The sequence below is a fragment of the Sphaeramia orbicularis genome, chromosome 11, assembly GCF_902148855.1.
Source record: "Sphaeramia orbicularis chromosome 11, fSphaOr1.1, whole genome shotgun sequence".
In the NCBI taxonomy this organism is placed as follows: Eukaryota; Metazoa; Chordata; class Actinopteri; order Kurtiformes; family Apogonidae; genus Sphaeramia; species Sphaeramia orbicularis.
Genome location: NC_043967.1, coordinates 12,122,555 through 12,133,561, shown reverse-complemented (window position 1 = coordinate 12,133,561; position 11,007 = coordinate 12,122,555). Strand labels below are relative to the sequence as shown.

The window sequence follows — 11,007 nt, the reverse complement described above, 5'->3', positions numbered from 1 at the left end:
AAATGTCAAGTTTTCATGAGCACAGAAAACAGGTCTGTTTTCAGCCTTGTCACAATGCATTTTACAGCTGATCCAAAAGAGTTATCCAAGTAATTTGGCAACAAATGGCGTAAACAGTACAATATTTGATACAGACTAGTAATGGAGTAGTAGAAAACTGCATGAAATGGAACTACTTGAGTGAAGTTCATATGCTTCAGTTTTGGCCCAGATAAAAATACTTAGTGGCATTCCACCATTAGTATTCTAAATATTTTAGGCCTTTTTATGTTGCTGTTTTTGCTGGACATGCAGAGGAGGGTAAGGGTAGATCCAGGTTTAAAGGCTCTAGATTTGGTTGTGTTTCAGCCACATAAATATACAGGGTGTCCCATAAGTCTCCATACATAGGAAAAATAAACGTTTCTTGACATAAACCATTTTTATTTATATAATATGCTCTACATGACTGCCATTTTGTCAGGAACACATTTCAATGCGTGTCCTCCACTGCTGAAGAACTATAAAGAAGAAATATAAAGAAATACATGTTAGAACCATATGTATTATGTCTCCTATGTATGGAGACTTATGGGACACCCTGTATAATACAGGCATTTTCATCTATATTTATTGATAACCTTAACCTTTACCAATAGTTCCCTGGACATTGCAGATGTTGAAAAATAACAATATTTATACGTTTTTATTTAATAAGAAGAAATCCTGTGGTGAACACCTAAATTTCCCAGGCGCCCTGAACTACTCATTGCAATTCTGAAGTTATCCCCTCTATAAAATGTAAACGTTTACCCACACACTGTTTTTTCTTAAATGGAAAAATAAGGTAATATAAGCAAAATAAGCTGAAACCCTTCAACATAAGACAGTCTATATCACAGGTGTAAAACATGTGGTCTGGGGGCCAAAACTGGCCCGCCAAAGGTTCCATTCTGGCCCTGCAGGATGAAAGGGCAAAAATGAACTTGAACAGTCAAGGTTGTCCAAATCATTTTGGTTCAGGTTCCACAAACAGACCAATGTGATCTACAGTAAGAATAACAACACAATAACCCATAAATAATGACAACTACAAATTTTCTTTGTGAAAAATTATGTGGAAAAAATTTAAGTGAAAAAAATAACATTATACTGTGAAAATATTACATTTACAACACCATTTTTTCACAATAAAATGCAAATAAATACATAAATATAAACAAAGATGAACAACCGGAAATGTGCAATTTGAACAATATTCTGCCTGTTACTAAATGTTTATGTAACATTGTGTGTAAATGTACATGTATAAATAATAAGTCGAGGCATAATATTGTTAAAATTGCACACATTTTTCAAATGAAATTTCTGTTTTTTCAGGTTATTCACATCTTTTTTGTAAAATGTAAATATTTTCATAATTTAATTGGGTTTTTTTTGTACTAAAACAAAATGAAAAACTTGGATTTGTCATTATTTATAGGTTATTATGTTATTATTTTTCTGGTCTGGCCCACTTGAGATCAAATTGGTCTAAATATGGCCCCTGAACCAAAATGACTTTGACACCCCTGGTCTATATGATCAAAATATGCAGCGTGCAGAGTTAGCATTAGGCTATAGCTAACAGCATGTAGTACAGGCAAAAGTAGTATCATAAAAATAAATTTCCTGCAGTGCCTGACAAATTACTGAAACATAAAAACATTAAGCAATGCTTGTTTTTTTACTGTGTCATCTAAGTGCATTGTTTTTGCAGATTTAATATGGAATAATAGTCATGCTAACGCTAGCTTCCCTCAGGTCACATGACTGGGACTGACCAATCAGAACCTCAACATGTGACTTAAAATTCTAATCAAGTGTCCAGAGTTCAACCAATTAAAGCAAATTAACAGACAGCAACAGACATGTCACTGTGGAATACTTGTCATAATAATATGCAGAGATTTAATTTAAAGCATTAAATAACATAATAGCCCAACTATTATTACTAAATTCAGCCTTTATTTTTTTAGATTATCAACACTGAGTTCAGAGGGATTGATCAATACAAACTGATTGATTTTATAGCTTCCAGGAGCTGTCACTAGATGCTGCTCAAGAGACGTGATGTACTATTTAGTAAATTAACAACCATTATGTGCACAGTATAAAACCCATGTGATGTCGAGTCTGTGCTAATGAACACCAGACACACTTTACTGCAGAAGAAACAAACTTGGAGTTATTTTCAGTCTCACTTTATTTAACGATGATGTGAAAAGTAAAGGCTGTCCATAACATTCAGACAATAAAAGAAGAATGTTATTCAAATCCCCCCCCCCCATGACAACTAATGGCTCCAAAAATGTTCAGGTGTTCCAAGTGTGATACTTATTTTATACAACTTTTTCATATCTATACCTCATTTGTACATAACATAGTTACAGATACTGTAAATAAAAAAAAAAGACTTTCAAATATCCTTGTGGCGTATTTGTGAAATATTTCCTATGTAAAAATGAAAATGTACGTAAAGATCTTTTACATATACATATATATGTATATATATATAGAGTTCTCTATTCTCTCTGTTATAAGAAAAACAAGTTATTGCCCCTCTTGAACGTGTTGCATTTAACATAGGTTTTGTTTTCAGTTTTAAACTCTTAATTGAACTTAATTCCATGTGATACCACATATCAAACTGACAAAACAGTAACAGTATGGACCTGTGAGTTCTTCCACTTAATATATACGTCATATTGTTATATTTTTGGACATGTATGTTTTGTGTTCTCCAGAAACCCTGATGATGACACATACAAAGATATAATTATATACGTATATGTCACTTTGATCTTCAAACAGAAAAGGTAAAAAGACCTGTGGCAAATACAAACCATTAGCATGACGTTAGTTATTACAGGAAATTATGAGCCCTTGACCTACCACAATTGCATTTCAACAAATTTTCATTCACGTTGAAAGAAAAAGTTTAAATGAGTGTTTAAAAAAAAAAAAAAGAAGAAAAAAGTAGGGCATGTTTAAAAAAAAAAAAACTGAACAGAACAACACCTGATGATCTGCATTTGGCATTTTGGATGGATAAAAAAAAAGGTTTTTCAATTTGCTTAATGCCAGGAGTGGGTTATTAAGACTGATCATTCATTTTGCTACTTCTGTCACTTTATTGCCCTCAGTGTTGAACTGTTTAAGCCAGTAGCATAGTTTATATGATGATTTTGGGTTTGTCCACTGAGAATCTTGGCATTGACATGTGAGCTGATCAACAGGTTGAAAAGAACTTGTTTTTTTTTGTTTTTTTTTTTCAAAAATATATATAAGGAAGTATATGTAAAACCAAATTGTGGGTGAGAGAATGAAACAACGGAGTGGATTTGTCACGACAGTTGCAAAAACAGAGGTAACTCTGTGAATTATACATTTTATTTCATGCCATCTTGAGAAAGCCAAATACCAAATATTCCATACATGGACACCATCATCAGGGTATCAGCAAATTGTACACAATCACATATAATGTAATATATAAAATGTGTGGTTGGTTATTCTCCTGAAGGAAGACCCAACCCTCAGACAATGTCTCTCACTCACTTGTTATTAAGTGACTGTGATTCTCTGGTTGGCAAAGGTGCGGGACAAGCCGTGACTCCTTGGAGGTCTGTGCTCGGGGGTTTCCCTGCTCCTGTGCTGGGCAGGGGCTGGAAGGGGCTGGAGGTCCCGCAGGAGTCACCCCTGATATGTCCGATAGCAGACGGATCTCTGCTAGCTGGTCTCCCGCTCTGTCTTCTCCGTGTCCTCCGCTGGCCTTTCAGTCGAGCAGTGATTGACAGTATTTATGATCCGACGCCTGCTCGCAGGAAATCCACCTCAGCTGAAGTGGAGATAAGAAGTTCTCCCACACTGTCCCATGCATTGAGGCATTGAATTAAAATAAATCTATGACACGTACAATTTACAGATGTGTGGCCAATGTTGTAGTTTGCTGGGTCAGCGCCATCGTCACCCCATTATATACTGTGGGTCCTGTAGGCTACAATATAAGACAACAGGCACAGCGCTCGACAACGCCTTAAAAACTAAAAACCAAGACACCAATGGTGAAACATATGCTGAGAACAAACCTTCTCACACCCACAATAAAAAGTCCTTTTTCTGTCCAGAGTCCCTGTTTGCTTTTCTCTCGCATGAGGACAGTTTTACAAAAAAAAAAAAACAACAAAAAACAAAACATGACAACACTGTGTCGATGACTGTTTTGCTCAGTGCAGCCGTCTTTGGGCCGAGTTCAACAGCACTGTAGTACATTTCCATAGCAACTGAGGTATGGTCACTGTTGCTAAGTGTAAAGTGATTTTCATGACACTCAGTATTATCTGTGAAATAGAAAGCCCTGTGTCTGTGCTTTATGCTCTATCACTGTGACCAGCAGTGGTGTCATCACTGTTTGGAAACTGAAAGCTACAGTAAAGCCGGCGGGGGCTTACAGATGCCAGACCCCCGTCTGTGTTCATTGTCTTTACCACCGCTCATGGAAATTCAGGTCAAACCGCTGAATCCAAACTAGTTGAGGGATCGGTAGACCTACATCCTTTCCAGCATGACTTGCTGAGTTTTAGTTCTTCTGCAGAAGGAGTCTTGTGCCTTTTTTTGTTTTTGTTTTTTTTTTTGCCGTTGACGCGAACCCCACTGCCCTTAACTGTGCTGGTTAGCTAGATCACATGGACATCATTACAGTATGTATAGACCACTCTGGGGGATCAATATGACCAGGTCCATTTTGAAGGTCTTGTCTGAAAAGCACCTGAATTCTTTAGGTGCTCTCTTGCGTTTTAAGTATACATCTGAATGTGTGCATTTCTTGGCATACATCACGTAAAAGACAAGTTGTGGAACACTCTTGTGGCGTCACTTAGCTCTATTTTCTAACATATGCAGCCTCGGCGACCTGTTAAAAGGCGTTAGCATCCATAGTCCTTATTACATGCTTTCGGAGGACGTATTAAGCAAGTTGTAAAATATGAAAGGCCTATGCAAAGTTTGATGTGAGATCGCTGACGAAAATCAGTGGTGCAAATTTAGCAGAGTGGAAAAAAGAGCCATGTGCATCGTACTCCATCTCAGAGAAGTGGGCCGTGGTGCCTTTTCCTGTTTTGTGACTCACAGGCTTTTTTTATGCGTCTTATTTTGCTTCCCATAAGCACCCTGTACTATTACCGTATCATATCCTTTCCTTACATTTGTGTGATTCTTTGTTTTTTCAGCTTTCCTTCCTGCCTTTGTTGCCAACGCCACACCCCTTGAACCCCCTTTTAATGGTCCATTCACAGCATATACAAAGCTTTACAGTACATCAATGTCAGAAATGATGATATTTACATGTCTCCACAAGTTTGGAAAGGGGACTGGGTGTAAATCAGATTATTCCTTGGTTGGGTTTTTTGTAAATTCCATGTTTCCACACCAGAATCCAGTCACTGAAGCAGTGAAATACTCAAGTTTAGATGAAGAGCTCATGTGTAGCCGCTAGCACATACGTACGACAGATAAGAAACAGAAACAGACAATCCCCTCTGAAGCAAATAAGGCTACACGTCAGGTCAGGACTGGTCCACTGCTGCTCTGCTGTTGGGGTGTCGCCAGTGTCTGTGCTTGTGTGTGCTTGTGTGTGTGTGTGTTGGTGTAATGCTTGTGTTTGTCTGACTGAGCATTTGTGTATGTGTCGACGCAAGGGGAGCAGATGAACGAGAGGACATTGTTATGAATCATGGGAGTTTATAAGGGTCATCCAGGGCCAACTCCGTCCCCTCCCACCCCTTCCCGACTGAGGGTTTCAGCTCTCATGAGAGGCCGGGGTGAAGAGGTTACAAAGAGTGAAAAGTGGCCACCCCATCTCGCTCTTCTCCCCATGTCCTCCTTGTTCTGAGACAAAATTACGCACATACGCTGATGATATCAGTCTATTTGTTGTAAAAAAAAGAACCATATATGTCTCTTCTGCAAAGAGCCAGGTGGGGGAGGGAATGAAGCTCACAGGCCAGAGACCATTACCCGATAGGAAGGGGGCATGTGTCTGTGCCTTGGGCTGGAACCAGGGCTGCCGTTGGGGCTGGTGCAGCTGGCATCAACCCCTCCTATGGAAGGTAAGTAGGCATGGTGCAGGATGGGAAGCTGCAAGGACAGTCGACGCTGTATGCTGCAGGAGGAAAGAGAAGTCAGAGTAAGAGACAACGCACAGCTCAGAATGGGAACATGTAGAACAGGGGTGTCAAACTCATTTGAGTTCAGGGGCCACATGCAGCCTAACATGATCTAAAGTGGGCTGGACCAGTAGATTTTGGTTCATTTTGTTGCTTATTTTGGTTCATTTTGTTGCTTATTTTAGTTCATTTTGTAGATTTTCGTTTATTTTGGTTCATTTTGTTGCTTATTTTGGTTCATTTTGTTGCTTATTTTTGTTCATTTTGTAGATTTTGTCATGTCTGCTCCCAGACTGTGTCTGTCTTTTCTGTTTTCTCTGTCATTTCCTGTTTTATTTTGTTAAGTTTCCCTCTTGTGTCATGTCTGGTGTCTTTACTTCCCCTCCTTGATTGTTTCACCTGCTCCTGATTACCTGACTCCTCCCTGATTATCTCCACCTGTGTCCTATTGTCTTCCCTCCCTCTTGTGTATTTAAACCCTGTGTTTTCCCCTGTTCCTTTGCCAGTTTGTGTTCTACCTTTGTGTGCTCACTTACCAGTGTTTTTGGATACCTGTCAGTCTGTCTGCATGTTCTTGACCCGTTTTGCCTTCCGACCACCGATTCTGCCTGTTCCTCGTCTGCCTGCTCGTCTGGTTCTGACCTGGTTCATACTTTGACTTCTGATTCTGCCTATTCCCTGATTACCTCAGCCTCCAACGTGTTACCTTGTGTTTTGACCCTCGCCTGGACCTTGACCGTGAGTAGCCTTTCCCTCATGTCCCGTTGCCTCCTGAATTGCCCTCCTGTGTATGACCTGGCTTGTTTTTTGGCTATCCTCTGTTTTGCCCTAGTCGGGGTGTTGACGGGAATCCTCCAGCTCGGCCGTGCTGACCATCCATATTCCCCGCTCACAGCCCAGACGAAGAGTCCAGTATCACACGCCTTCATAGACGTGTTAACTATTTTGTGCTGTGTTTTTCCTACTGTGATTGTGTTTAATAAACACTCTCAATTGGTCATCTGTGTTCTGGTCTTGCATTTGGGTTCAGCCTTTGTACTAGTCCCATTACAGATTTTTGTTTATTTTGGTTCATTATGTTGCTTATTTTTGTTTGTTTTATTGCTTATTTTTGTTCATTTTGGTTTATTTTGGTTCATTTTGTTGCTTATTTTTGTTCATTTTGTAGATTTTCATTTATTTTGGTTCATTTTGTTGCTTATTTTTGTTCATTTTGTTGCTTATTTTTGTTCATTTTGTAGATTTTCGTTTATTTTGGTTCATTTTGTTGCTTATTTTGGTTCATTTTGTTGCTTATTTTTGTTCATTTTGTAGATTTTTGTTTATTTTGGTTCATTATGTTGCTTATTTTTGTTTGTTTTATTGCTTTTTTTGTTCATTTTGTAGATTTTTGTTTATTTTGGTTCATTTTGTTGCTTGTTTTTGTTCATTTTGTAGAATTTGGTTTATTTTGTTGTTTATTTTGGTTCATTTTGTTGCTTATTTTTGTTTGTTTTGTTGCTTATTTTTGTTCGTTTTGTAGATTTTGTTAAGGATAGGATAAGAACTGATAAATAATGTCAACTCTAAAGTTTTCTTTGTTTTTGAGTGAAAAAAGTAACATTCCATGATGAAAATATTTACATCTATAAACTGTAATTGAACATAACATGAACAAATATGAACAACCTGAAAATTCTTTTGTAAAATAAGTGCACTTTTAAGAGTATTACACTTTACTTTATCATTTATACATGTGCATCACAACTTACAGATCACAGTGGAACTAAAAATGCACACAACATTTAATAACAGGCAGAATATTGGTAAAATTCCACATACTTCTCATATCATAAGACACTTCAGGTTGTTCATATTTGTTCAGGTTATTCACATTTTTTTGTAAAAGGCTAGTCTTTAAATGTAAACATTTTGGTTTTATTTTTTACTTTTTTTTTTTTTTTTTTTTTTTGTAACTAAAAGTTTTCAGCAGTTTTCATTATTTATAGGCTATTAAGGTAGTATTTTACTGGTCTGATCCACTTTGGATTGAATTGACCTGAAATGATTTTTACAATTATTGATTGTTAATTTCTTCAGTGTAATTTTTACATTTCAGAAATTCATCCTGCGGCCCAGATTGGACCGTTTGGTGGGCCGGATTTGGCCCCCGGGCCACATGTTTGACACCTTTGATGTAGATAGATGAGACTAAAACATTAGATGGCAAAATACAGACAAACTAAATAAAACTGAGTGGCAGACACAAAAAGGTGCACTTTAGAGACATTACTTTTTCCAAGCTAGACACGAGCAAAGGCTTGCTGCTGAATTATCTTGGATTTGATAGCATTCTTAGAAGGGATGAAATTTGCATGTGTTCCTTTCACAGAAAAAAAAAAATTATCAGACTGAAAGTGGTTTCACAGAAAAATGGAACTTTGCAATTTCCTCATGAGGTTTCTCTGGTGAATCTACTGCAGGTATTTGATTATGTATTTACAGAGAATCTGAGAAGCAACTCCACAGAAATATTTAAATAGTAGTTTTGGAAGTCAATAATTTATAGGGTGTATCAGAAAAAAGTAGACTTTCAGGATCTACATTAATCTGGTCTTTTTATTTGGTTTTGGCAGCATTGATTGTATTGAGCAATAATCCCTAAATTACACTAAAACATCATACCTCCCTTCTTCTAAAACTAAAACCTCCAAATACTGATTCATAGTGTTGGAATTTTTGGTCCAATAACATAATCGCCACATGTTGAGTAAATACGACGTTTTCAGTGTAGTCTACAGGGTTTATCAGAAAAAAGTAGACTCAGAAAAAATAAAATAAAACCAAAATGTGAAGACATTTTGAAAATCTGCTCATATATGTTTATTGACTGTGAAATTCTCCTTTGATTGACACCAGTGTCCTGGGTCAGTTTTCATGCTCCAGTGAACAACGTTAATTTGAATTGTGCAACATAAAAGTCTTATGCGAATGGAAGTGTAAGGGTTAATATGAGATCTGTTACCATGGACGACAAGTTCCATTGGTCTTTTACTTGCATACATAAAACAGGAAAAAATAATGACATATTAACCCCCTACCATTGATACAAAGATTCACATTAACGACAGGTTTGAGTCTATCATCCAGTCCGATCCAATCCAACTTTATTTGTAAAGCCCTTTAAAACAACCACAGTGGACCAAAGTGCTGTACAGAAAAATAAATAAAAACCAAAACAACAGAGTAAAATACAAGAATAGATTCAAGACATAGAACAACTGTAAAAATAAAATTTAAAAAATTTAAATAAATAAATAAAAATACCGAAGAATAGATAAGAGCTAAATAAAAGCATAATATCATGACAAATGCAAGGGGTTCATGCTGTTAGTGAGGATTCTTTAAGCTTGTTTTGAGCTGACCAGTTGAAATTTGAAACATTTCAGTCAGCACATGTAGTTCTTTGCATCATCACAGCTGAGGTGGAACTCCTGAGGCAGGACAGGGGCAGGATTAGGCGTACTGTCGCAGATATGTTGAGGAGGACACAAATTTGCGTGGCCACAAACGGGGCCCATGTGGAGGACTGTGGCTCGGATCTACTGAAGGTTAGCGTATAAAAGCATGTGTAAACTCATGGAACACGCAAAACAATGTACAAACTGATTTACTAACAGTGCACACTAAGGGTTGCGTCTTTCAAAGGTGCAAAATAGCACGTCTGCATCCAGTTAATACATTTGGCACAATGAATATGAAATATGGGGCGTTTACATGCAATTGTGCGTGTGCTGGGAGGAGAAAATGTAAATATATTATTGTAGCACACGCAAAGTGATTTATCAAACCCCAAAGCAATTTTACTGATAGAAACTGAGCCTATATTTAACATGTCTCAAAGGGAGGTGCAAACGGTTTGGATGTGTAATTGCGCACACATGGCTGTGGTTGAAACTAGGGATGCACCGATACCACTTTTTTCCAGACCGAGTACGAGTACTTACATTTGAGTACTTGCCGATACCGAGTACCAATATGAATACTTAATAATCCCATTCCAGTTCTTAGTTCCTTTTGTAAATGTGCTTTATTGTCGTTGTCATTAGTCCGACTGGAACAAAGTGCTGCTACTGACATTTAATATGTTGGAATGAGCGTTTCTCAATTAATCCACCAGGGGGCGCCGCTCTGAATTAACCATACTGGACAAATACCACGAAGAAGAGTAAAGTTTTTTTGAAAAGAAGAAGAAGAAAGTCAGTAATAACAAACATGGAGACGACAGAGGCGACACTAATATGATACTAATATTGCAGCGTTTTCTCTGGTAAGGTTTAAAATTGAAGCTTCAGCAGGTAGAGAAAAGAGAAATGAGCCACAAGTTTGGTTTTCACTTCCGCTGGCGGCGGTCCGCATTGCTTCGTACTCCCGGCTCAGTTGTCATAAATCTGTCAGTAGTTTTTCTCTAACTCACACAGTAGCTCCCTGAACAAATCCTCTACCTCCACAGTTCTGCTGGTATTCTCCATCTGGGTACACATCCGCCAGCACCTGGAAAACAGATGGAATGTACGCAGAGGACGGACAGAACGCTGCGTCCGTATCTGTCTGTGTCTGTAACGTTACTGTCAGTCAGCGTTACTTTTACCACCGTCATTTATTTGGTTAAATCTCCACACTCTTCACACTCCCCACACATTATTCCTTCTCCTCGTACCTGCTGCACTGAACTGTGAATGTCACACGGCTGTAAGTGGTATCGTTGCATTTGTATCGGATTACTTTTAGGAGTACAAATACAAGTACACACACCGAGTATCCGAGCAGATGCCCGATACTG

The 11,007-nt window shown here is 37.9% G+C and overlaps 1 protein-coding gene across 1 annotated transcript in view; it reads right to left on the bottom strand.

Annotated features, from left to right (window-relative positions):
* Positions 1 to 2,206: 2,206 nt before the first annotated feature.
* The window catches only part of gabbr2 (gamma-aminobutyric acid (GABA) B receptor, 2), a 526,760-nt gene continuing 517,959 nt past the window's right edge, over positions 2,207 to 11,007 (bottom strand). The window contains 1 exon segment of the mRNA XM_030147570.1: positions 2,207 to 6,181. Within this exon segment, the coding sequence (XP_030003430.1) occupies positions 6,016 to 6,181 (166 nt within the window). The 3' untranslated portion in view covers positions 2,207 to 6,015.